The 27,404-nt window shown below is 33.8% G+C and overlaps 1 protein-coding gene across 1 annotated transcript in view; it reads left to right on the top strand.

Annotated features, from left to right (window-relative positions):
* The window catches only part of LOC114333145 (titin), a 96,349-nt gene that overhangs the window by 24,314 nt on the left and 44,631 nt on the right, over window positions 1–27,404 (top strand). The window contains exon 5 of the mRNA XM_050660763.1: window positions 7,413–27,365. Within this exon, the coding sequence (XP_050516720.1) occupies window positions 7,413–27,365 (19,953 nt within the window). The remainder of the gene's footprint in view (window positions 1–7,412; window positions 27,366–27,404) is intronic.

The following is a 27,404-nucleotide window of genomic DNA, read 5'->3' as shown; positions in this document are numbered from 1 at the left end:
TCTAGCCTATTCCGTGGCTATTTATAACCAAAACATTTTTCACCCCCGAGAAGGGGTGGGAACCACCCCCCAAGATAAAAGCGCACATCAGCATAGGGTAGACTTTGTTTCTTGAGCTATTCCCTACTTACTGTAAAAATATCAAGTAAATCGATGTAGTAGGATGAAATTCGGAGCCAAATACCCTCATTAACTGCCCTATACAGGTGCTTTTTCAAAACTCTGAAGGGTATTTTTAATCACATTCTCTTCGTATGATCTCAAATTTTCATGATTTTAAAAAAGTACATTTATTTTTAATTGTTTACTTACAAATAATTGATGCCGAATGAAGTACTATTTTTCGCCTTATAAACAATTAGATCAGCTGCACCATTTTAAGCTTGACAAAATAAAAACAAAATACACCTTCTGTTATGAAAAATTATCTACAGTCTACACCAAGGTTATGAAAAAACACATCTTTTAAAAAACAACAGAAGTTTGTAAGTACGACTCATAGAACCAGAGATATTTTTTGAAGTGAATACTTCTTATCGCTTGGCATGGAATTTTAACGGGATTAAAATCGTATGTGGCGTCATTCAAAAATCGTGACGCGAGTGGTAACCTTGCTGTATACCGAAATATACATATCTATACATACACTTATTTTAAATTTCTTATTAAACTAAGTGCAGATCCCGAATGATCTATTATTTAACTGGTTTCAGGGTGATTTCAAGTATAAATCCAGAATTTTAAATTATTGGCCGGCTTCGGGGTGGTCTCAACTCTTAGGGGTGATTTGTTTAATTTTCTCAAAAAAAGTAGTGCTATACATGTTTTTATGGTAAAACTAAGAATGGATCCCGATTTTGATATTATTGCCATATTATTACCATTTTTCTACGGTAAAATTAGATATAGATTCAGAATTTTCTATTATTGACTGGTTCCGGGGTGGTTTCAACCCTATAAGTGTTAATTAAATAAAATTAAAGTACCTAAATTAAAATTAAATAAAGTTAAATAAAATAAAATGAAATAAAATAGAATTAAACAAAATTAAATAAAATTAAATTAAATTAATAAAATTAATAAAATTAGGTACATTTAAATATAATTAAATAAATTTAAATAAAATTAATTAAAAAAAATTAAATACAATTAAATGAAATTAAATAACATTGCATAAAATTCGGGTTGAACTTGCAATAACATTTAGAAAGTATCATTTTAAAGATCTAGTATTTTAAAAAAATTCATCTGTTGGACGTTTTCATCTACGATTGTAGTTTTTGTACAATATTGAAGTGAACGACAAAAAAGGTTTTTTGTTTATTTGTTAATAAAAATCCATGACGCAGGAAAAATTTCGATACCTAGAAGATGGTACGTCTTTTGTACTGACTTCCGCCAAATATTCCAGTTGAAAAACAGCGGGCAGTATTTTTTTTATTTTTAAATGCTTCGTTTCCTGGGGTATCGTGCTGACTCATACGCATGGGTTTGGATTGTAGTTAGTTGATTTTTGACTAATATTATAAAATATTATAAACGATATCGTGCATTAGCCAAGGTAAGAATATTTATAAAAATGAAATTATTGTTTTATTGATACGATTTTTACGGTTATTGGCCCAGTAAATGACCGTTTTGAAGTGTAATTCTCAGGTCCACCACTGAATTGCATGAAAATTTGTAGTTCTACTTACCTTCCAGTTCAAAGTTGGACTTGTGCCGTTGGTTACTTTTGCTTGGGGAGTGAAAGACACCCCTTCTCGGGCTGAAAAATATACGTTTAAAATAGGTCCGGAAACGGATAAATGGATTAATTATTCTAAGTACCTTTTGTTATATAGAGTTTTTAAACTAAATTAATACCTTTTTTGACTTATTTTCGGGTAAAAATGTGTATTTTTTAACAAAAAACACTTTTTTAGGCGTTTTTTCGCACATAACTATGTAACAAAAACTAAGTATTTCATCGAAAAATATATTCCTATCAAAAATATAACTTATAAAAAATCGAAAAAATGGTGTATCCATGAAGTCATGAAACATACCTAGTTCTTATTCAAAAGTGTTTAAAAAAGGTAAAAGCATGTAATATTTAATTACGATTCAGAGACCATTACCATATCTCTGTGGACCATTTCAACCTCTTGGTATCTTCAGGAGAGCCTGTAGTGGTCAGAGCCGGATTTAAGGCAGTGGGGGCCCCTGGGCAGATTTGGTGTGGGGCCCTACCACCTACCATTAAAAAAATCTACTTTTATAAATATATTTTTAAATAATAAAAAGTACAAGAGCTGTAACTTGTTACAGTAAAATATTAAAAATAATAGTAAGATGTATGGTTAAAGTCCGGGAAGTTTTCGAGGTATTTTAATTAAAAATTTCTTGATTATGTGGGACATATCTAGTTACATTAAGACATCGTGGCCAATGCTCATTATAGAGAGATGATTCAAACACTCTTGGCCCATCATAGACCGAAGTCGATTTTTAGTTAACTTAAATTTTGAGAATGATCTCTATCCACTGCAGTTAGTTAACATCAGAACTAAATATAAACAAAGTGTCACCTCAACATTTTTAAAAGCATCATTCATATTCTTTTCTTTTAGCAGTTCGTACATTTGAAGTTCTTTGCTTATATTTGATGAGCCGATTTCCTCTTTAATTGAATTGAAGAATCTTACAAACTGTACCAGATGGACACATAGGTTTTCATCTAAATGATTACTATAAATGTTGGCAAGCTTTAGTGGGTGAGCTTCAATTTCATTGAGAATTAAATTTTCAAATTTTCCAAAATTATGTAAAAATCCAAAATTGGAATGAATGGATTCGTATGTAGACAGCCTCTGAGTTAAAGAGGTAATGAAGTGATCTATTATAGCGATGAAATTTTGAGTTCTAAACTTCTCTGATGTTCTCATATTTTTCGAAATTATCACGTCTTGACTGTATAATTTATTTAAGTGATCTAAGTGCTGCCACCCCTGAATTAAGGTCAATATTTGGATCTTGAAGAATACGACTTGTGCTGTTTGTCTTCCCTAATATCCTCTCTCTTTCCAGTAAACACATTCGATTATAGGTACAAACCATTTGCAATACTACGAGTTTTAAATTATTCGTCTTCAGAAATTTTGGATAATGCTCCTTTAATCTGATTATAACCTTTAATTAGTTCTTTTGCGGCATCACCTCCATAACCATCAAGTAGTATTTGCTCTTTTAGGAACAATAATATTTTTGCCATGGTCTGCGTTGCTGTCGCTTAAAGACGCAGCTTTTAAACATTCTGTTAACAAGTTGTATATATATGTAGAGGAAGTGAAAAATACATATAATTATAACACTCAGTTGCAGCTTTTGAAACTAAATTTAGAGAGTGGGCGACACAAGGAATCCACAACTCCAAGATATTAAGGTGCGTATCCAAACGTGGGTGCTCCGTGCTCGGTGTAGCAGCTCCACATAGTAGATACGTTGGTGCTCGCCCCACGGCGCTCACCCTCTTTGATTCAACCGATTTGCGGGTTATATGTAGGGGAGCGCATGCCGTATCCATTTGAGCAGCTACAGCGAGCAGGGAGCACGCATGTATGGATAAGTACCTTTTTGTTCTATAATTTTAGCCTGAACACCATTGTAGTTTCCACTGATAACTGACGCATTAACGTAGGACGGTCTCCTGCAGTTTTTCAAATCGATATCATGTCCTTGCAAAAATGTCATTAGAGAATTAAATATATCTTCTGCTTTATGACCGCGATTTGGCAAAAATATGGTAAACCTTTCAACAGGAGTGAAACCTTCTATGTAACGAGATATCACAGTTAATTGATTGGTATGAACTGAATAATATTTTGACTTCTTAATCCTTAAAACAATTTCATTTAATACGTTTTGACCCATCGGATGTACACTTTCCTCACATATGGTTGATGAAAGATAGTTGACATGCCCGCTTCCAGGATTTGAATATTTATTAATATGGTGCTTCAAAAATTGATCATATTCAGCTAATAACTGGATTATTTCCAAATAATTTTCATTTTGTAATGAACTCGACAACTCATTTTCGCTGCGAAATGCTAAATCTCGTTCACAAATAAACTTTATAACACTAAAATTAGTCTTTCGAATATTTTCCAATAATTCTTTATTGCTTCGGCCTGTTTTGCTATTTCAGTATCAATACGCCCAATTCTTTCGTGTGCTTTAGACATTTCGTGATCCATAAGCCTACTATCTGCATGTTTCCAATCACAAAATCGTCTGTGGCTAAAATCTGTACGAACACTAGATAAGAATTTACAAACGAAGCAATACACTCACCCGGTGGAAGGTGAAAAACATGAATAATGTATTATATTATCACTCCTACGCTCCTTCATTTTATACTTGACATACATTGTCGATGTCGAGTTCCTGTATCTCCTGACAATATCTGTTTAAATGAACCTCTTATGTTTGAGGCTTTGTGGGGGCCCCCAAAATGTGGAGGCCCCGGGCAGCTGCCCAGCCTGCCCTCCCTTAAATCCGGCCCTGGTAGTGGTGCTCTGATTCGAAATTAAATATTTTCGCCCCTTGTGGCAATTACAATGAAGGAATTAACATTTAGACGCAATAGCGACCTTTATTAAAGGAAAAACGAAACCCAAGCGACTCCATCTTTAAACAAATAAATATTTAAAATAAATATTTATTAAAATAAATATTTTTGAATATTTATTTGTTTACTCAATCTTTAAACAAATAAATATTTTTGAATATTTATTTGTTTAAAGATGGAATCTCTTTGGTTTCGCCTTTCCTTTGATAGAGGTCGCTATTGCGTCTAAATGTTAATTAGGCAATCCAAACCACGTGATTTTTAATGACAGGACGTATGGCAGGCAATTAAGCGTTGCCAGAGTTGTTACAATTGTACCAATTTGATACAATTAACAACCAAACTTTTGATACTAAAGTCTCCTAAAGTAAAAACCTAAAATTTTGTGACATAAGAAATTTGCTTCAAATAATATTAAACGACGTTTTTTAAAGTTTTTGTACAAAATGTGTTGGTTTAGTACTTTGTGTCACTATTCCAGTCATTCCGGTGCATTTACAAAAATTTCTCTGGCAACACTGCACACAAGCGATTTTATTAGATACTTTATTTAAATTAAAATTTCAAATTTAAGATACAATGTGGTATTACTAGGTACCTAAAATAATAAAATATATATTACCCCGATGATTTTACCTAAAATCTATTTTAGGGATGCTGAATATTATTTATTATTAAACTTATAAAACATAAAATTTGTTAACCTAGCTTTCTTCAATCTTCCAAATTACTCATTTAAAACTTTTTAACTACTTATTAAAGTTTATTGACGTAAGCAATATTTTTTACTATGTCACAGAAGTATTTAGCAATACTTACACGGACATATAAAATACGAAAATTACTTTAAAATACTAAAATAACACTATACTATCATATGCCTTCAATGCCATCATGCCAGCCGCCAGACATATTGGAATAGTTTGACAGATCGTTGGATTCCCTAATTATTGAATATTGAATATTTATTTGTAAAAATGGTGTCGCTTGGGGTTCGCCTTTCCTTTAATAGAGGTCGCTATTACGTCTAAATGTTAATTACTTCATTGTAATTGGCATACGGGGCGAAAATATTTAACTTCGAGTCAGGGCACCACTACAGGCTCTCCTGAAGATACCAAGAGGTTGAAATGGTCCACAGAGAGATGGCATTGGTATCTGAATCGTAATTAAATATTAAATGCCTTTACCTACCTGCGTTTTTACTCACGTATTGAGTACTAGGAAACAATTTTTTTGATCTTTGCCTTGATGAACTGATGTGTTGTGGAATGCATACTATAGATTCCATAGGTATAAGAGAAAATTTGTTTCCTACTTAAGAAATCCAAAAGATTTTATTTTTGAATATTTATTTGTTTATAGAGAGACTTGCTTGGGATTCGCCTTCCCTTGTTTAAAAAAGCTTTATTTTGATTTTTTATAAAAGTTTCGAGTATCAAAACTAAGTGAGTTACGTTCAAAATAAAGTTAGTTCCCTTTTTGATAAAAAACTCGTGAAAATCTCACCCTATTTAGCACCCCAAATGAAATTAATGGTTACCACTTTACCACTTTACTGTACAATTTGACCGGTTCGAAGTACTTATTTGGAAAAAATTTGGTTTTATAGTAAAAATATACATTTTTTTGTTATTCTGGGAAAAATGCCCTCTTTTCAAAATAACTTACAAGAAAAATCTCGAACAGTAAAGAAAATATACGTTTTATGTTTATAAATGTTTTGGTTTTATTTGTTTTTCTGCAAGACAAAAATTGGTTAAGATTATGGCTGTTCAAAGTTTGCATACACTCGTCATTAGTGACTCGTTCAAGCTCTTTCAACTACAACCATTTCAAAAATAAACACTTTAAACTGGTAAAACTTACAGATCATATAAAAATATAAATAAGTGAAGTTAATGGTAAAGGGGTAACGATTATTTTCATTTGGGGTGCTAAATAGGGGTAGTCTTCCCGATTTTTTTTACCAAAACAAAAGGGACCAACTTTATTTTGAGCGTAAGTCGCTTAATTTTGATGCTAGAAACTTAAAAAAGAAACGAAAATAAACTCTTTTTATACAAAAAAATTTTAATGAGTTTTCCCCGAGAAGTGCATAGTTTTTTGGTTATTTCACGTTGGAATATTTTACTTGAAATTTGACGAATAAGAAAGTATTTTTCGTGAGATCCAACTTTGAATTTATTAGGTCTATAGACCTCAATACACCATTTTTTCTAATTTTTTATAAGCTACATTTTTGATAAGAATATTTTTTTTATAAACTACTTAGTTTTTGAGTTATTTGCGAAATACTGCCAAAAAACGCATTTTTTTGTTAAAAAATAAACATTTTTACTCGCAAATAGCTCGAAAAGTATTGATTTAGATAAATTACCCCTATACAACGAAAGTTGCGAAGAATTAGTCAGTTGATTCATTTCCAGACTTATTTTAAACTTATATTATTTCACCCCCAAAGCAAAAGCAACCAACGGCACAAGTCCAACTTTGGAATGAAGTGTAATTCTGTACCTCAGAGCAAAATTGTACTAAGACCAAAATTTAAGTTTTATACTTTTTTGGCTCACCGAGATTAAAATTGTCCGCTCTATTCACAGAGCCAAAAAAGTAGAAAACTGAACTTTTAACACAGTTTTGCTGTGAGGTACGGAATTAGAACCTAAATCCAAATTTCCATGCAATTCGGTAGCGACCCTGAAAATTACACGGTATCGCCGTATTTCACGTTCATTTACTGGGCTAAATAAGTTTTGGTAGTTTAGAGAAGCTTGTTGGAAATTGCATGTTCTTACAGGAAATCGTACCGAAGAAAAACCATTAAGCCATAGCCTTATTGGTTTTACTACCGACCGACCATTCGCTAACAAAAAAGCAGTTTACGATTTAACTAATGCTCTAATTCAGTCTGAGTCACGCGCAGAACCCTATCATACTCACACAGAGAAACATTACAAACTCGACTTGGAAAAACCCCTCACCGACGATGAGTCTGCCCCTCAGAAAGATCATAAAAAACAAAAAAGGGGAATTTTCGGTACTATCAAGAGTTTTGTCGGTAAATCGATCGAATCAGATTCCGACTCTGAAAAGTCATCACCCAAAAAAGAAAAGAAGAAGAAGGATAAAAAGAAACCACGCGATCTTCCTCCCGAACTTCCTCCTAAGTCAGCACCTACAAAGCCAAAACTGCCAACACCGCCATTAGATCCAAAATATGAAGATATTCCGTTCTTCGAAGCATCTCCAACTGATAGATCCGAGCACAAAATCGAAATTACAAAAACCTACAACGTCCCAGTAACCGATTTGGACGACCTAGAGGCTGGAGTACCACCCAACATAACCCATAAAGCCAGAGAAATAGTACAAGCCGTACTATCCGATGGAGAGCAAACGGCTCGAGATAGACGTTCCAAATCTCCAAAGAAGCAAAAAACAGTTATTATCGAAGAAAAAGTTACGAAAACATTCGCTCCATTAACGATCGAAGAAGAAGAATTTACGATAACTATAGATCCTACCAAAAAGGATTCACCAAAGAAAACGAGGGAAATATTTACCCTAAATATTGACGAAAGCGAAGCACAAATCGAGAAGGAGATTCTAGAAAAGTCTCCAATTTTGCCTGAAGAGAGTCTTATCAAACCAATTGTACACATACAGCAACCTATCAGACCAATCCGAAGCCATGTCTATGAAGACATCCTAGAACCTCAAGTTTGCTTATATCCTGATCAAAGACTAGATCCTCATCATATTAAAAAAGCCACCCATGACCTAATCCAAAACGAAATCAGTTTTACTGGATGGGCAGATGATAAGCACAACATATTTAAACCTTTAACCATACAACCAGACGACGCAGAAGTAAAAGAATCAGAAGGCAACTTAACAGATAGTCTAAAAATGAAACGTAAACATGGAAAACTGTTTGGTTTGTTCGGAAAAACTTCCAAAGACATCGATGATTCTGAAGACGAAAGCAGCCGCAAAGAAGTTATCGAAAAACAAGATAAAGAAACCTCGAAAGAAGTTTTAGCTGAATCTGACAAGCCAAAAGATTTGCCCAAATCTCCTAAAATAAAGAAAAGTAAAAGTAAAGACAAAGAAGATAAAAAATTCTTGGGAATATTTAAAATTAGTAAACAAGACACTCAGAAACCAACATTTTCGGAAATTGCAATCAAAAATATGATAGATTCTACAGCTTTTTTGAAAGAAGAAGTCGATAAATACCACGATGTACGACCAATTAAAGTAACATCGGAAGAGAAAACAACTCAAATTAAACCCAGCGTTACCTCAGTAACAACTATAATTAAAACCCAGACACCCTTAAGTCCAAAACATGAAGCTGAGCTACAGTCAACAGTGGTTAAACAAACACCTCAAGAAATTTCAGATGTATCAAAAGAAGAACATAAATCTGGTTTCTTTGATGTTTTCAAAAAGAAAGATGATGCTGAAAAACATAAACCAGAAACAGTTTTATCTGCTGATACTATAAGAGACATGAATGACTGCGAAATATTCCTAAAAGACGAAATACATCGATATCATGATGTAAAACCGATCATAAAGCAAAAAAGAGAAAATAGCCCTACTAAGATAATTACGATGGTGGAAGAAACTAAAAAAGTAACCAAAAAGGTCGAGACCACTGTTGAGACTAGTGCTGGTGCATTCACAGTTGGTAAGGAAACTACCTCCGTCATGCAAAAAGAGCCACAGGAGCAGCTTGTTACAGAAAAAACAGTTACAAAAGAAATAAAATCCCCAGAAAAATCCAAACAGACCGATGAAGAAGAACATAAAAAAGGTTTGTTTGGAGGTATGTTTAAAAAGAAAGACAAATCGCCAAGGGTTGATTCTAAAATCAAGTCTCCTGGAAAAATTATTTTATCTGATGTAACGATTAAAAACATGGAGAATAGCAATAATTTCTTAAAAGATGAAATTGAGATGTATCATGATGTGCGCCCAATAATTGAGTACACAGAAGAAATGAAACCAATTTCACAAGAAGTATCTAAAACTATATCTGATCATCAAGAACAACCTTCAACTAAAAAAATAAAAGATAAAAAAGAGAAAGATTCCAGTTTCTTTGGAGTATTCAAGAAGAAAGAATCTGTAGAAAAAGAAGTAACACCAGTTGTAAAAACTACTGTAGAAATAAAACCAGTTCTTTCTCCTGAAATCGTTGAAAAAATGGACGACAGCCACAAATTTTTAAAAGATGAAATTCAGTGGTATCATGATGTTCGTCCTATTAGTACTCATATTAGTACTCCATTGGTCATGAAACAAGAAACCGATCACCAAAAACAACCTTCAACTAAAAAAATAAAAGATAAAAAAGAAAAAGATTCTAGTTTCTTTGGAGTATTCAAGAAGAAAGAATCTGTAGAAAAAGAAGTAACACCAGTTGTAACAACTACTGTAGAGATAAAACCAGTTCTTTCTCCTGAAACCGTTGAAAAAATGGACGACAGCCACAAATTTTTAAAAGATGAAATTCAGTGGTATCATGATGTTCGTCCTATTAGTACTTCATTGGCCAAAGAAGAAAAAATTGTTGTTCATGAAACTATGGTCAGCGATGATAAAGTGTCGCCCAAGAAAGCAAAAGTTAAAGAAGCTAAAGAATCTTCTGGTGTGTTCGGAATATTTAAACGAAAAGGACAGTCAGTGGAAAGAAAAACTGACGATGTCCAAGAAAAATTTGATCTATCAGAATCTACCGTTAAAGACATGGCAGATAGTAATACCTTCTTGAAAGATGAAGTAGAAAAATATCATGATGTACATACTATTAAAGAAACTACTGCTGTTAAGGTACCCGTTCAAACTACTGATATCAAAAAACCAGAACACATTCCGAGAAAATCTAAAAGTAAAAAGGAACCCGTTGGTCCAATATTTGGAGTGGACAAAATAAAGGAATCCACAGAAACGGATCAAATAACTATTCAGAAACCAAGACCCATTTTGTCAACAGATGTTGTTAAAAATATGGTTGAAACAGACACATTTTTAAAAGACGAAATTTATCATTATCACGACGTTAAACTACTTAAAACACATGACACAACGACAGTGTCACCAACCAAAACAAAAGATGAAACAGTGAAATCCCCAAAGAAGGAGAAAGCCAAGTCACCGCAAAAGTCAAAACAAAAATCAGAAAAAGAAGGTGGAAGTCTCTTTGGAATATTTAAAAAGAAAGAAGGATCTCTTGAAAGAGAAAGTAAACTTGAACCTGTTGACAAAAGTGGAAAACCAATTTTATCTGAGACTGTTGTTAAAGATATGAAAGATAGTGACACATTCTTGAAAGATGAAGTAGATAGATATCATGATGTGAGACATATTACCACGACAACTGCTGAACCACAAGTGGTTCAAATAGAAACCACTACAGTGCAACAGACAACCGAAAAGTCACCAAAGAAATCAAAACAAAAATCAGAAAAAGAAGGTGGAAGTCTCTTTGGAATATTTAAAAAGAAAGAAGGATCTCTTGAAAGAGAAAGTAAACTTGAACCTGTTGACAAAAGTGGAAAACCAATTTTATCTGAGACTGTTGTTAAAGATATGAAAGATAGTGACACATTCTTGAAAGATGAAGTAGATAGATATCATGATGTGAGACATATTATCACGACAACTGCTGAACCACAAGTGGTTCAAATAGAAACCACTACAGTGCAACAGACAACCGATAAGTCACCAAAGAAATCAAAACAAAAACCAGAAAAGGAAGGCGGAAGTCTCTTTGGAATATTTAAAAAGAAAGAGGGATCTCTTGAAAGAGAAAGTAAACTTAAACCTGTTGACAAAAGTGGAAAACCAATTTTATCTGAGACTGTTGTTAAAGATATGAAAGATAGTGACACATTCTTGAAAGGTGAAGTAGATAGATATCATGATGTGAGACATATTATTACGACAACTGCTGAACCACAAGTGGTTCAAATAAAAACCACTACAGTGCAACGGACAACCGAAATGTCACCAAAGAAATCAAAACAAAAATCAGAAAAAGAAGGCGGAAGTCTCTTTGGAATATTTAAAAAGAAAGAGGGATCTCTTGAAAGAGAAAGTAAACTTGAACCTGTTGACGAAAGTGGAAAACCAATTTTATCTGAGACTGTTGTTAAAGATATGAAAGATAGTGACACATTCTTGAAAGATGAAGTAGAGAGATATCATGATGTGAGACATATTATCACAACTGCTGAACCACAAGTGGTTCAAATAGAAACCACTACAGTGCAACAGACAACCGATAAGTCACCAAAGAAATCAAAACAAAAATCAGAAAAGGAAGGTGGAAGTCTCTTTGGAATATTTAAAAAGAAAGACGGATCTCTTGAAAGAGAAACTAAACTTGAACCTGTTGACAAAAGTGGAAAACCAATTTTATCTGAGACTGTTGTTAAAGATATGAGAGATAGTGACACATTCTTGAAAGATGAAGTAGATAGATATCATGATGTGAGACTTATTATCACGACAACTGCTGAACCACAAGTTGTTCAAATAGAAACCACTACAGTGCAACAGACAACCGATAAGTCACCAAAGAAATCAAAAAAAAAATCAGAAAAGGAAGGTGGAAGTCTCTTTGGAATATTTAAAAAGAAAGACGGATCTCTTGAAAGAGAAAGTAAACTTAAACCTGTTGACAAAAGTGGAAAACCAATTTTATCTGAGACTGTTGTTAAAGATATGAAAGATAGTGACACATTCTTGAAAGATGAAGTAGATAGATATCATGATGTGAGACATATTATCACGACAACTGCTGAACCACAAGTGGTTCAAATAGAAACCACTACAGTGCAACAGACAACCGAAAAGTCACCAAAGAAATCAAAACAAAAATCAGAAAAAGAAGGTGGAAGTCTCTTTGGAATATTTAAAAAGAAAGAGGGATCTCTTGAAAGAGAAAGTAAACTTGAACCTGTTGACAAAAGTGGAAAACCAATTTTATCTGAGACTGTTGTTAAAGATATGAAAGATAGTGACACATTCTTGAAAGATGAAGTAGATAGATATCATGATGTGAGAGATATTATCACGACAACTGCTGAACCACAAGTGGTTCAAATAGAAACCACTACAGTGCAACAGACAACCGAAAAGTCACCAAAGAAATCAAAACAAAAATCAGAAAAGGAAGCCGGAAGTCTCTTTGGAATATTTAAAAAGAAAGAGGGATCTCTTGAAAGAGAAAGTAAACTTGAACCTGGTGACAAAAGTGGAAAACCAATTTTATCTGAGACTGTTGTTAAAGACATGAAAGATAGTGACACATTCTTGAAAGATGAAGTAGAGAGATACCATGATGTGAGACATATTATCACGACAACTGTTGAACCACAAGTGGTTCAAATAGAAACCACTACAGTGCAACAAACAACCGAAAAGTCACCAAAGAAATCAAAACAAAAATCAGAAAAGGAAGCCGGAAGTCTCTTTGGAATATTTAAAAAGAAAGAGGGATCTCTTGAAAGAGGAAGTAAACTTGAACCTGTTGACAAAGATGGAAAACCAATTTTATCTGAGACTGTTGTTAACGATATGAAGGATAGTGACACATTCTTGAAAGATGAAGTAGAGAGATACCATGATGTGAGACCTATTAAGACGATAACTGTTGAACCACAAGTAGTTCAAATAGAAACCACTACAGTGCAACAGACAACCGAAAAGTCACCAAAAAAATCAAAACAAAAATCAGAAAAAGAAGGCGGAAGTCTCTTTGGAATATTTAAGAAGAAAGAGGGATCTCTTGAAAAAGGAAGTAAACTTGAACCTGTTGACAAAGATGGAAAACAAATTTTATCTGAGACTGTTGTTAAAGATATGAAGGATAGTGACGCATTCTTGAAAGATGAAGTAGAAAGATACCATGATGTGAGACATATTATCACAACTGCTGAACCACAAGTGGTCCAAATAGAAACCAGTACAGTGCAACAGACAACCGAAAAGTCACCAAAGAAATCAAAACAAAAATCAGAAAACGAAGGTGGAAGTCTCTTTGGAATATTTAAAAAGAAAGAGGGATCTCTTGAAAGAGGAAGTAAACTTGAACCTGTTGACAGAAGTGGAAAACCAATTTTATCTGAGACTGTTGTTAAAGATATGAAAGATAGTGACACATTCTTGAAAGATGAAATAGATAGGTACCATGATGTGAGACCTATTATCACGACAACTATTGAACCACAAGTGGTTCAAATAGAAACCACTACAGTGGAACAGACAACCGAAAAGTCACCAAAGAAATCTAAACAAAAATCAGAAAAAGAAGGTGGAAGCCTCTTTGGAATATTTAAAAAGAAAGAGGGATCTCTTGAAAGAGGAAGTAAACTTGAACCTGTTGACAAAGATGGAAAACTAATTTTATCTGAGATTGTTGTTAAAAATATGAAAGATAGCGACACATTCTTGAAAGATGAAATAGAGAGATACCATGATGTGAGACCTATTATAACGACAACTGTTGAACCTCAAGTAGTTCAAATAGAAACTACTACAGTGCAACAAACAAACGAAAAGTCACCGAAGAAATCAAAACAAAAATCAGAAAAGGAAGGTGGAAGTCTCTTTGGAATATTTAAAAAGAAGGAAGGATCTCTTGAAAGAGGAAGTAAACTTAAACCTGTTGACAGAGCTGGAAAACCAATTTTATCTGAGACTGTTGTTAAAGATATGAAAGATAGTGACACATTCTTGAAAGATGAAGTAGATAGGTACCATGATGTGAGACCTATTATCACGACAACTATTGAACCTCAAGTGGTTCAAATAGACACCACTACAGTGCAACAGACAACCGAAAATGCACCAAAGAAATCAAAACAAAAATCAGAAAAAGAAGGTGGAAGTCTCTTTGGAATATTTAAAAAGAAAGAGGGATCTCTTGAAAGAGGAAGTAAACTTGAAGCTGTTGACAAAGCTGGAAAACCAATTTTATCTGAGACTGTTGTTAAAGATATGAAAGATAGTGACACATTCTTGAAAGATGAAGTAGATAGATACCATGATGTGAGACCTATTATCACGACAACTGTTGAACCACAAGTGGTTCAAATAGAAACCACTACAGTGCAACAAACAACTGAAAAGCCATCTAAGAAAACAAAACAAAAATCAGAAAAAGAAGGTGGAACTCTATTTGGAATGTTTAAAAAGAAGGAAGGATCTCTTGAAAGAGGAAGTAAACTTGAACCTGTTGACAAAGCTGGAAAACCAATTTTATCTGAGACTGTTGTTAAAGATATGGAGGATAGTAACACATTTTTGAAAGATGAAATAGAAAAATACCATGATGTGAGATCTGTCATTACGACAACTGTTGAACCACAAGTGGTTCAAGTAGACACTTCTACAGTGCAACAGACAACCGAAAAGCTATCTAAGAAAACAAAACAAAAATCAGAAAAGCAAGGTGGAGGTCTTTTTGGAATATTTAAAAAGAAAGATGGATCGCTTGAAAGAGAAAGCAAACTTGAAACTCTTGTTAAAGGTGAAAAACCAATTCTGTCTGATATTGTAGTTAAAGATATGGAAGATAGTGACACGTTTTTGAAGGACGAAATAGAAAGATACCACGATGTGCGACCCATTACCACAAGGACAATTGAACCACAAATCGCTCAAATAGAAACAGAAGCACAAAGAAGTAAAAGAGGTCCAATATTTGGTGTAGATAAGATAGAAAAGCCAGTCGATACAACTGCTTCCACTCTGGCAGCAGTAGCAATACAAGAAATGACTGACAGAGATAGATTCCTTCAAGAAGAAGTTAAAAAAGACGATAATGTTAAACCGATTATTTCCCAAAAAGTTAAAGAACTATCTGTTACATCCCAAACTGCGACAATTGCTGAAACGCCTGTTGAAATACAGTCATTAGAAATATCGCCCAAGAAATCCAAAGAAAAAGGAGTTTTAAACATATTAAAGAAAAAAGTTTCAGTTGAAAAAACTACACCAGAAAAGAAAATAGTAGCCGAAATAGTTGGAAAAGACTCTACTGACCATGCAAAACCAGATGAAAAATATTCTAAAATACTCGAAGTGCTCGAAAAAGCTGAACAACAAACACAAGAACCAGATTTTGTAAAACATATAACATTGGAACCAGAAAGAAAAATTGTTACCATTGAACGAGAAGTTACCATAGAAGTTTTTGATTTGCCAGCTAAACCAGCAGTAGAACAGCGTTCAATAGTTGATTCCAATAATTTCCTTAACAACGAAATAGAAAAATACCACGACGTACGACCGATTATTTCCAAAATTGAAGTTGCACCCTCCGAAATCAAAGAAACGTCAGCAGTTCTTGAAAAACCAAAAGATCAAGTGGACAAAGAAGAAAAAAGTAAATCTAAAAAGAAAGAAGGCAAAAGCGAATCGGGTGGTATATTTGGTATGTTTAAAAAGAAACCAAAAGAAACTGGAGCACAACCAGTATCAGAAGAAATAACTGACCAGATTCAGCAGACAAGTACCTTCCTACAAGAAGAAGTCAACAAGCATCATGACGTTCGTCCTTTGGTTGAAGAAAACATTGTTACAACCCAACCTGTTATAAACGAATCTATTGTTGTCACTACGGAAGAAAACTTAGGTAGTCCGAATGTCACCACTAAAACTGAAACAACCAAGGAAAAGTTTGTTACTACGTCAAAAGACCATACTGACACTATAAAAAAGGAAACTAAAACAGAAACTACTAAGAAGATTATTACAACACAAACAACGTCTACTACTCAGAGTGTAACAAAAACAACTTCTGCTACCATAGAATCAGATATAGCTGCTGCAACACCTGTGGTAATTGAATCAACCTTGCAACCTATTGACGGCTCCAAAGGATTTTTAAAGACGGAAGTTGAAAAATATCATGACGTGAAACCAATCATTAAGTCTTCTGATCAACTACAAGAGGAGTTGGTTAAGTCTTCTGAACCAATACTCCAAGAAGCTGTTGATGTCAAAGTAGAATCAACTCCGAAAAAACAGAAGAAAGATGGTGGACTTCTGGGAATATTTAAGAAAAAACCTCACGAAGACAAAACAAGCACAAGTCCTCCTCGTTTGTCTGAAATTGTTATTCAACAAATGAGAGATAGTGATAACTTTTTAAGAGACGAAATAGATCGGTTCCATGATGTTCGTCCAATAGTATCTGAAACTGATATAGAACCTGCAGAACATAAGGATATTCAATCAGCACAGAAGAGTACAAAGAAAGAAACTGACGCACATAAGGGTGGCCTTTTTGGTTTATTTAAAAAGAGAGAAGGTTCCACTGAGAGAGATAGAGATAGTAAAGTTAAATCGGGAGAATTTAGTGAACCTACGTCAGCTAAGAAAAAGACAGGATCTTTAGAAAAAGAACGCAAAGAAAAAGTTAGTCCTATTTTTGGTATTAAACATCAAAAACCTGTTATTTCAGAAACTGGCCTTAAAGATATGCATGAAAGTGACACGTTCTTAAAAACGGAAGTTGATAAATACCATGACGTTAAACCAATCGTTGGACAAGATCTAATCGTTACTGAAACAACTGAAATAAAAACTCCTAAGACAACTAAAGTCGAAGAAACTCCTGTAACCAAACCTGTAACATTAACTTCAGTAACTTTACCTGACACTTCACTTAGTACAAAAGAAAGAATAATACGCGAAGAAGTACATAAAACTAGTCATTCCACTAAGATTAAGGATGAAAAATTGTTTGAGAATTTAAAAGATGAGAGTCCAAAGAGAACTGTTACCACTACAATTACCAAAGAAGAAATTCCTCATGGAGAAAGAGTAACCAAAGTAAAAACAGAAGTTATAACAGGTACAATTCAGTTAGATCAAGGTATCCTAGCTGATGTAGATAAACTAGAAAAAGAAATAAATTCTGAGGTTGAAAGACTCCGAACCCAAACCAGTGCTTCTGAGGATAGGAAAGATGAGTTCACAAAAACAGTAGACGTTGTTGAAACATTTAAACCTAAGGAAACTACCCTAGTGCAAGAAGTCGTCGTTTCTTTGGAAGGAAGTAAACCACAACTATCAGACACAGTTATTAAAGATGTTCATGACACCAACACGTTTCTCGAAACTGAGGTGGACAAATATCATGATGTACGACCAGTATTACGTCCAAAAGAAGATGTTTCTGTTCCTGCTGAACCAAAAGAACCTTCCGAAGAAAAAACTAAAAAGAAAAGAGAAAAGGATAAGGATGGTAAAAGCGGATTATTTGGTATCTTTAAAAAGAAGGGAGATTCTTTAGAGAGAGGATCTAAACTTGAAACTGTTGATAAAAATGGAAGACCTATTTTGTCACCCACTGTTGTGAAATATATGTCTGACAGCAATTCGTTCTTAATGAATGAAGTAGAACAATTCCATGATGTTCGTCCTCTTGTTAAAGTACCAGTGCAAGAAGAACACGTTAAAGTTGATGTAAAATCTGTTCCAGTAGAGCAAAAACCTGAAAAATTAGGTAAAAAATCCAAGTCAAAACCAGAAAAAGAAGGCAGCAGTATTTTTGGGATGTTTAAAAAGAAAGATGGATCTCTTGAAAGAGGAAGTAAACTTGAACCTGTTGACAAAAGTGGAAAACCAATTTTATCTGAGACTGTTGTTAAAGATATGAAAGATAGTGACACATTCTTGAAAGATAAAGTAGAGAGATACCATGATGTGAGACCTATTATAACGACAACTGTTGAACCACAAGTGGTTCAAATAGAAACTACTACAGTGCAACAGACAACCCAAAAGTCACCAAAGAAATCAAAACAAAAATTAGAAAAGGAAGGTGGAAGTCTCTTTGGGGTATTTAAAAAGAAATCAGAATCTACAGAAAAAGATGTCAAGGATAAATCCAAAGAACTTACAGAAGAGATTAAAGATATCAAAATGGAAGCTGGACCATTGCACTCCATTGCATTATCCGAACCAACTATTCAAAATATTAATGACAGTAATAATTTCCTTGAATTAGAAATTGAAAAATATCATGATGTTAGACCAATAATAAAGACACCCATAAGCGAATCGATATTGGTTTCCAAACCTGAACCTACAAAAACATTAGAAAGAACAGATTTAATCGATAAAAAACATATAAAAGAAATTGAAAAGAAACCTACAGAAGAATCTAAAAAGCAAACCGACAAAGATGCAGATACGACTAAAGGTGGTGTCTTCAGCATTTTCAAAAAGAAGACAAGTTCTTTGGAACGAGGTCAAAAAGGTTTACCAACGGAAAAGTCTGAAAAAGTTAGTCCAATATTTGGAATCAAAAAAGAAAAGCAGCCATTATCGGAAAAGACCATTGAAGATATGACCAATAGTAACACCTTCCTACAAACAGAAATTGACAAGTTCCATGATGTAAGAGTGACGACACAAAAAACTGAAGAAACACCTGAACAAAGTACACCAGACGATAAAAAGGTTGATATGAAAATTTCTACAAAAGATCATGGAAAAAAAGGTGGCTTATTCGGTATATTTAAGACCAAGACTAGCTCTGTTGATAAGGACGTTCCAGAAATATCTAAAGAAATACATGCAGAAACTACAAAAGTGATTGAAGAAGCTGATTCAGCTTTAAAGACCTTGTTACCACATGAAAGCCATACGTTCCTAGCAACTGAAATTGAGAAATATCATGATGTTAAACCTCTCGTTCAAAAAGATTCAACAGCAGTTACAATATTAGCACCTGTACCAAAGCTTACTATCGAAACAGACAAAACTGAACATATTAAAGAAACAATATTAACCCAAACTAGTGACAAATTAGTCGAAAGTCCCAAAAGATCGGTTATTACAACAATTAGTAAAGAAGAAATTCCTCATGGTGAAAGAGTTACCAAAATAAAAACAGAGATATCAACTGACCTTCCAAAAGATATTGACACCAAGATAGTAAAGGAAACTCAAGAAGTATATCAGAAAGCAACAGTGGTGGATATGCCTGCTGTAAATATGGACATAGCTATTCCAAAAGAAGTCTCCAAACTTTCAGAATCAGTCACAGAGAATATTGATCATAGCAACAAATTCCTGGACACAGAAATCAATAAATATCATGATGTGCGACCTGTAATAACGACTGCAGAAACGACAATGGTTGCAGTTACTACCAAGCCAGAAGAATCTATCAAATCTGAAGATAAGTCTAAGAAAAAAGATAAAGACAAGGACGGAAAAGGTGGATTTTTTGGTATATTTAAGAAAAAGGGAGGATCATTAGAAAGAGGTGTCAAACTAGAACCCGTTGGTAAAGAAGATAAACCTACTCTCTCAGATACAGTTGTGAAAGATATGCTTGATAGCAGTTCGTTCTTAAAAGATGAAATAGACAGATATCATGATGTGAGACCCATTGTTACACAACCAGTTGAAGAAGAGCACGTTAAAGTTGATGTCAGAGCCACTCCTGAAGAAAAGAAGCCAGAAAAGGTGCCTAGAAAATCAAAAGTAAAAGGAGACAAAGAAGGCGGTGGTATTTTCGGTATCTTTAAAAAGAAATCAGAATCTATCGAAACAGATTTTAGAGATGAAACTGAAGCAATTAAGCAAGATTTGAAGAAATCTGATGAAATCGTTAAAACTAAAGTAACAACTACTATTCAAAGAGTGTCTCCCGAAGAAACTAAATCAACGTTGTCGGAAACAAAACTTAAAGAAATAGATGACAGTAGCAATTTCTTAAATTTGGAAATTGAAAAGTATCATGATGTTAAACTTCTTCCTCAAAAAGACTCATCAAAAACAATAACAATAATATCAGCACCTTTACTAGAACAAAAGGTAATAACAGAAAAAGATCAAAGTCAAACTATTAAAGAACAAATATCAACAGGTACTACTGACAAATTACTTGAAAGTCTTAAAGATGAAAGTCCCAAAAGAACAGTAACTACAACAATAACTAAAGAAGAAATACCTCATGGTGAAAGAGTTACCAAAGTAACATCAGAGGTAATAACTGGAACAATACAACTTACTTCGGACACCTTAACAGATGTAGACAAATTAGAGAAAGAAATTAATGAAAAGCTAAATGATTTGAGAAAAGAAACTTATCCTTCAAAAGACATCAGCACCGAAATAGTACAGCAACCTCAAGAAGTATATCAGAAAGTAACAGAGGTAGATGTGCCTGCTGTAAAGATGGATATAGCTATGCCAAAAGAAGTGTCCAAACTTTCAGAATCAGTCATTGAGAACATTGACAGTAGCAACAAATTCCTGGACACAGAAATCAATAAATATCATGACGTGCGACCTACAATAACGACAGAGAAACAGGAAGTTGTTACAGTTACTACCCAGCCAGAAGAATCTATCAAATCTGAAGATAAGTCTAAGAAAAAAGATAAAGATAAGGACGGAAAAGGTGGATTTTTCGGTATATTTAAGAAAAAGGGGGGATCATTAGAAAGAGGTGTCAAACTAGAACCTGTTGGTAAAGAAAATAAACCTATTCTCTCAGATACAGTTGTGAAAGATATGCTTGATAGCACTTCGTTCTTAAAAGATGAAATAGACAGATATCATGATGTCAGGCCCATTGTTAGACATCCAGTTGAAGAAGAGCACGTTAAAGTTGATGTCAGAGCCACTCCTGAAGAAAAGAAGCCAGAAAAGGTGCCTAGAAAATCAAAAGCAAAAGGAGACAAAGAAGGCGGTGGTATTTTCGGTATCTTTAAAAAGAAATCAGAATCTATCGAAACAGATTTTAAAGATGAAACTGAAGCAATTAAGCAAGATTTGAAGAAATCTGATGAAATCGTTAAAACTAAAGTAACAACTACTATTAAAAAAGTGTCTCCCGAAAAAACTAAATCAACGTTGTCGGAAACAAAACTTAAAGAAATAGATGACAGTAGCAATTTCTTAAATTTGGAAATTGAAAAGTATCATGATGTTAAACTTCTTCCTCAAAAAGACTCATCAAAAACAGCAACAGTGATAGCAGCACCTGTGCTGAAACAAAAACTGACAATAGACAAAGACCAAAGTCAAATAAAAGAAAAAATCTCAACTGATACTAGTGACAATTTACTTGAAAGCCTTAAAGACGAAAGTCCCAAAAGAACAGTAACTACAACGATTACCAAAGAAGAAATACCCCATGGTGAAAGAGTTACCAAAGTAACATCAGAGGTAATAACTGGAACAATACAACTTACTTCGGACACCTTAACAGATGTAGACAAATTAGAGAAAGAAATTAATGAAAAGCTAAATGATTTGAGAAAAGAAACTGATCCTTCAAAACACATCAGCACGGAGATAGTACAGAAACCTCAAGTGTATCAGAAAGTAACAGAGGTAGATGTGCCTGCTGTAAAGATGGATATAGCTATGCCAAAAGAAGTGTCCAAACTTTCAGAATCAGTCGTTGAGAACAGTGACAATAGTAACAAATTCCTGGGCACAGAAATCAATACATATCATGACGTTCGACCTACAATAACGACAGAGAAACAGGAAGTTGTTACAGTTACTACCAAGCCAGAAGAATCTATCAAATCTGAAGATAAGTCTAAGAAAAAAGATAAAGATAAGGACGGAAAAGGTGGATTTTTCGGTATATTTAAGAAAAAGGGAGGATCATTAGAAAGAGGTGTCAAACTAGAACCTGTTGGTAAAGAAGATAAACCTATTCTCTCAGATACAGTTGTAAAAGATATGCTTGATAGCACTGCGTTCTTAAAAGATGAAATAGACAGATATCATGATGTCAGGCCCATTATTAGGCATCCAGTTGAAGAAGAGCACGTTAAAGTTGATGTCAGAGCAACTCCTGAACAAACAAAGCCAGAAAAGGTGCCAAGAAAATCAAAAACAAAAGGAGACAAAGAAAGTGGTGGTATTTTTGGTATCTTTAAAAAGAAATCAGAATCTGTCGAAAGAGATTTTAAAGATGAAACTGAATCAATTAAGCAAGATTTAAAAGACTCAGGTGAAATAATTAAAACTAAAGTAACAACTACTATTACAAATATATCTCCTGAAGAAACTAAATCAAAGTTGTCGGAAACAACAGTTAAAGAAATAGATGACAGTAACAATTTCTTAAATTTGGAAATTGAAAAGTATCACGATGTTAAACCTCTTCCTCAAAGAGACTCATCAAAAACAGCAACAGTGATAGCAGCACCTGTGCTGAAACAAAAACTGACAATAGACAAAGACCAAAGTCAAATAAAAGAAAAAATCTCAACTGATACTAGTGACAATTTACTTGAAAGCCTTAAAGACGAAAGTCCCAAAAGAACAGTAACTACAACGATTACCAAAGAAGAAATACCCCATGGTGAAAGAGTTACCAAAGTAACATCAGAGGTAATAACTGGAACAATACAACTTACTTCGGACACCTTAACAGATGTAGACAAATTAGAGAAAGAAATTAATGAAAAGCTAAATGATTTGAGAAAAGAAACTGATCCTTCAAAACACATCAACACGGAGATAGTACAGAAACCTCAAGTGTATCAGAAAGTAACAGAGGTAGATGTGCCTGCTGTACAGATGGATATAGCTATGCCAAAAGAAGTTTCCAAACTTTCAGAGTCAGTAATTGAGAACATTGACAGTAGCAACAAATTCCTGGACACAGAAATCAATAAATATCATGACGTGCGACCTACAATAACGACAGAGAAACAGGAAGTTGTTACAGTTACTACCAAGCCAGAAGAATCTATCAAATCTGAAGATAAGTCTAAGAAAAAAGATAAAGATAAGGAGGGAAAAGGTGGATTTTTCGGTATATTTAAGAAAAAGGGAGGATCATTAGAACGAGGTGTCAAACTAGAACCTGTTGGTAAAGAAGATAAACCTATTCTCTCAGATACAGTTGTGAAAGATATGCTTGATAGCACTTCGTTCTTAAAAGATGAAATAGACAGATATCATGACGTAAGACCCATTATTATACAACCAGTTGAAGAGAAGCATCTTAAAGTTGATGTCAGAGCAACTCCTGAAAAACAACAGCCAGAAAAAGTGGCTAAAAAATCAAAAACAAAAGGAGACAAAGAAAGTGGTGGTATTTTTGGTATCTTTAAAAGAAAATCAGAATCTATCGAAAAAGACTTTAAAGATGAAACTCAACAAATTAAGCAAGATTTGAAAGAATCTGGTGAAATCGTTAAAACTAAAGTAACAACTACTATTAAAAAAATATCTCCCGAAGAAACCAAACCCAAGTTGTCGGAAACAACACTTAAAGATATTGATGACAGTGGCAATTTCTTAAATTTGGAAATTGAGAAGTATCATGATGTTAAACCCCTTTCTCAAAGAGACTCATCAAAAACAATAACAGTAGTATCAGCACCTGTAGTAGATCAAAAACTCACAATAGAAAAAGACCAAAGTCCAATTAAAGAACAAATGTCAACGGGTACCACTGACAAATTGCTTGAAAGCCTTAAAGATGAAAGTCCTAAAAGATCAGTAACTACAACAATAACTAAAGAAGAAATACCTCATGGTGAAAGAGTTACCACAGTAAAATCAGAAGTAACAACTGGTACAATACAACTTACTTCGGACGTGTTAACAGATATAGAAAAATTAGAAAAAGAAATTAATGAAAAGCTCAATGATTTGGGAAAAGAAACTGATCCTTTAAAAGATATTGGCCCCGAGATAGTGAAGGAATCTAAAGAAGAATATCAGAAAGTAACAGAGGTGAATGTGCCAGCTGTAAAGATGGATATAGCTATTCCAAAAGAAATTTCCAAACTTTCAGAATCAGTTATTGAGAACATTGATAATAGCAACAAATTCCTGGACACAGAAGTCAATAAATATCATGACGTTCGACCTACAATAACGGCAGAGAAAAAGGAAGTTGTTACAGTCACTACCAAGCCAGAAGAATCTATCAAATCTGAAGATAAGTCGAAGAAAAAAGATAAAGATAAAGAGGGAAAAGGCGGATTTTTCGGTATATTTAAGAAGAAGGGGGGATCATTAGAAAGAGGTGCCAAACTAGAACATGTTGGCAAAGAAGATAAACCTATTCTCTCAGATACAGTTGTGAAAGATATGCTTGATAGCAGTTCGTTCTTAAAAGATGAAATAGACAGATATCATGACGTGAGACCCAGTATTGGACAACCAGTTGAAGAGGAGCATATTAAAGTTGATGTCAGAGAAACTCCTGAAGCACAAAATCCAGAAAAAGTGGCTAGAAAATCAAAACCAAAAGGAGATAAAGAAAGTGGTGGTATTTTTGGTATCTTTAAAAGAAAATCAGAATCTATCGAAAAAGACTTTAAAGATGAAACTCAACAAATTAAGCAAGACTTAAAGGAATCTGGTGAAATCGTTAAAACTAAAGTAACAACTACTATTAAAAAAATATCTCCAGAAGAAACTAAACCCAAGTTGTCGGAAACGAAACTTAAAGAAATAGATGATAGTAACAATTTCCTAAATTTGGAAATTGAAAAGTATCATGATGTTAAACCTCTTCCTCAAAAAGATTCATCAAAAACAATAACAATAATATCAGCACCTTTACTAGAACAAAAGGTAATAGAAAAAGATCAAAGTCAAACTATTACAGAAGAAATATCAACCAGTACCACTGACAAATTACTTGAAAGCCTTAAAGATGAAACTCCCAAAAGAACAGTAACTACAACAATAACTAAAGAAGAAATACCTCATGGTGAAAGAGTTACCAAAGTAAAATCAGAAGTAGTAACTGGTACAATACAACTTACTTCGGATGTCTTAACGGATATAGAAAAATTAGAAAAAGAAATTAATGAAAAGCTACAAGATTTGGGAAAAGAAACTGATCCCTCAAAAGATATTAGTACCGAGATAGTAAAGGAATCTCAACAAGAATATCAGAAAGTAACAGAAGTAGATATGCCTGCTGTAAAGATGGATATAGCTATTCCCAAAGAAGCTTCCAAACTTTCAGAATCAGTCATTGAGAACATTGATAAAAGCAACAAATTCCTGGACACCGAAATCGATAAATACCACGATGTTCGACCTATTATAATGACAGTGAAAAAGGAAGTTGTTACAGTCACTGCCAAGCCAGAAGAATCTATAAAGCCTGAAGAAAACTCAAAGAAAAAAGATAAAGATAAGGACGGAAAGGGTGGCTTTTTTGGTTTATTTAAGAAGAAGGGAGGATCACTAGAAAGAGGAACCAAACTAGATCCCGTTGGTAAAGAAGATAAACCTATTCTATCAGACACAGTTGTGAAAGACATGCTTGATAGTAATTCGTTCTTAAAAGATGAAATAGACCGATATCATGACGTGAGGCCCATTATTAGACAACCAGTCAAAGATGAACATATTAAAGTTGATGTCAGAGCAGCTCCTGACGAACAAAAGCCAGAAAAATTGCCTAGAAAATCTAAAACAAAGGGAGAAAAGGAAAGTGTTACCATCTTTAAGAAAAAAGCAGATTCTTTAGAAAGCGAAGTGAAAGTTTTACAAAAAGAAAAGTCTGAAAAAGTAAGCCCAATATTTGGTATTAAAAAGAAACAGCCTAAGTTATCAGAAGAAACAATTCAGAACATAACGCAGAGTAACAACTTCTTGCAAACTGAGGTAGATAAATATCATGACGTCAGACCAATAGATGACAACGTAAAAGCTATCAAGGAGATTGTCGATAACGTAGAAGAGACTAAAGTGAAATTTAAAGAACCTATCTCCATAGATATTCCTTCTCCTAAAACAGAAATTGCAATCACCGAACGAGCTCCTGAAGCTAAACTGATTACAACAACTCACGTTACACACGAAATCTTCACCACTGAACTACCTTCAGGTGCAGAACCAACTATCGATAGCGATAAAATCTTGAAACCAGAAATCGATACTTTCCATGATGTTGCACAAACTCTTTCTACAACGACTGACGAGAAATATGTAAAAGAAACCAAGACTAAAGAAGGCAAAGGCCTGTTTGGAATCTTTAAGAAAAAGGAATCTGAAGAAAAAGAGATTAAACAAAAAACAGACACCATTAAAAAATTACCTACAAAGGAAGAAAAATCTATCAAAAAAGAACGTGAAGTTCAAAAACCAATATCTGTAGACGTTACTAAGTCTATGAATGATTCAGACAATTTCCTCAGAAGTGAAATTGAAAAGTACCATGATGTTCGTCCATTGGAACGAGTACCAAGTGCACCACCAGCAACAGAAATCGAGCCAGTTATGAAAACAACCTCCGATCCAGAAGTTAAAGCGAGTCCTTCAAAAATCAGCAAACCAGAAGGTGAAGGCAATAAACAAATTATTATTACAGAAAAACATTTTATCAAAGAAGGTGGTTATTTGAACGAAGTATTCGTGAAAGAAACAACAGAAAAGAGAGTCTATACAACTGACATGAGGACAGTAGAAGCTGAGGAATTAAAAAAACACGAGACTTCTAACTTTTTGAATACTGAATTGGACAAATACGAAGACAGCACACCAAAAAAATCTGATACTACACAACCAGAAAAAGCCAGTCAAGAATTAGAAGATTTGGTTTCTTCTGATGACTTTTTAGGGGATGAAATAAACAATTATCATGACGTAAAACTTATTGAAAGACAAGATGAACCTTTAGTAAAAGAAAAGGAAAAGAGTAAACGATTTGGAGGACTGTTTTCCAAAAAGAAGTCTTCTGACAAAGAACAGGACGGTAAACCTAGTAAGGAAGAAATAAACAAATCAAAAGACAAAAAGAAAT

The sequence above is a fragment of the Diabrotica virgifera genome, chromosome 9, assembly GCF_917563875.1.
Source record: "Diabrotica virgifera virgifera chromosome 9, PGI_DIABVI_V3a".
NCBI classification, from domain to species: Eukaryota; Metazoa; Arthropoda; class Insecta; order Coleoptera; family Chrysomelidae; genus Diabrotica; species Diabrotica virgifera.
This window is presented reverse-complemented; position numbering and strand designations above follow the sequence as displayed.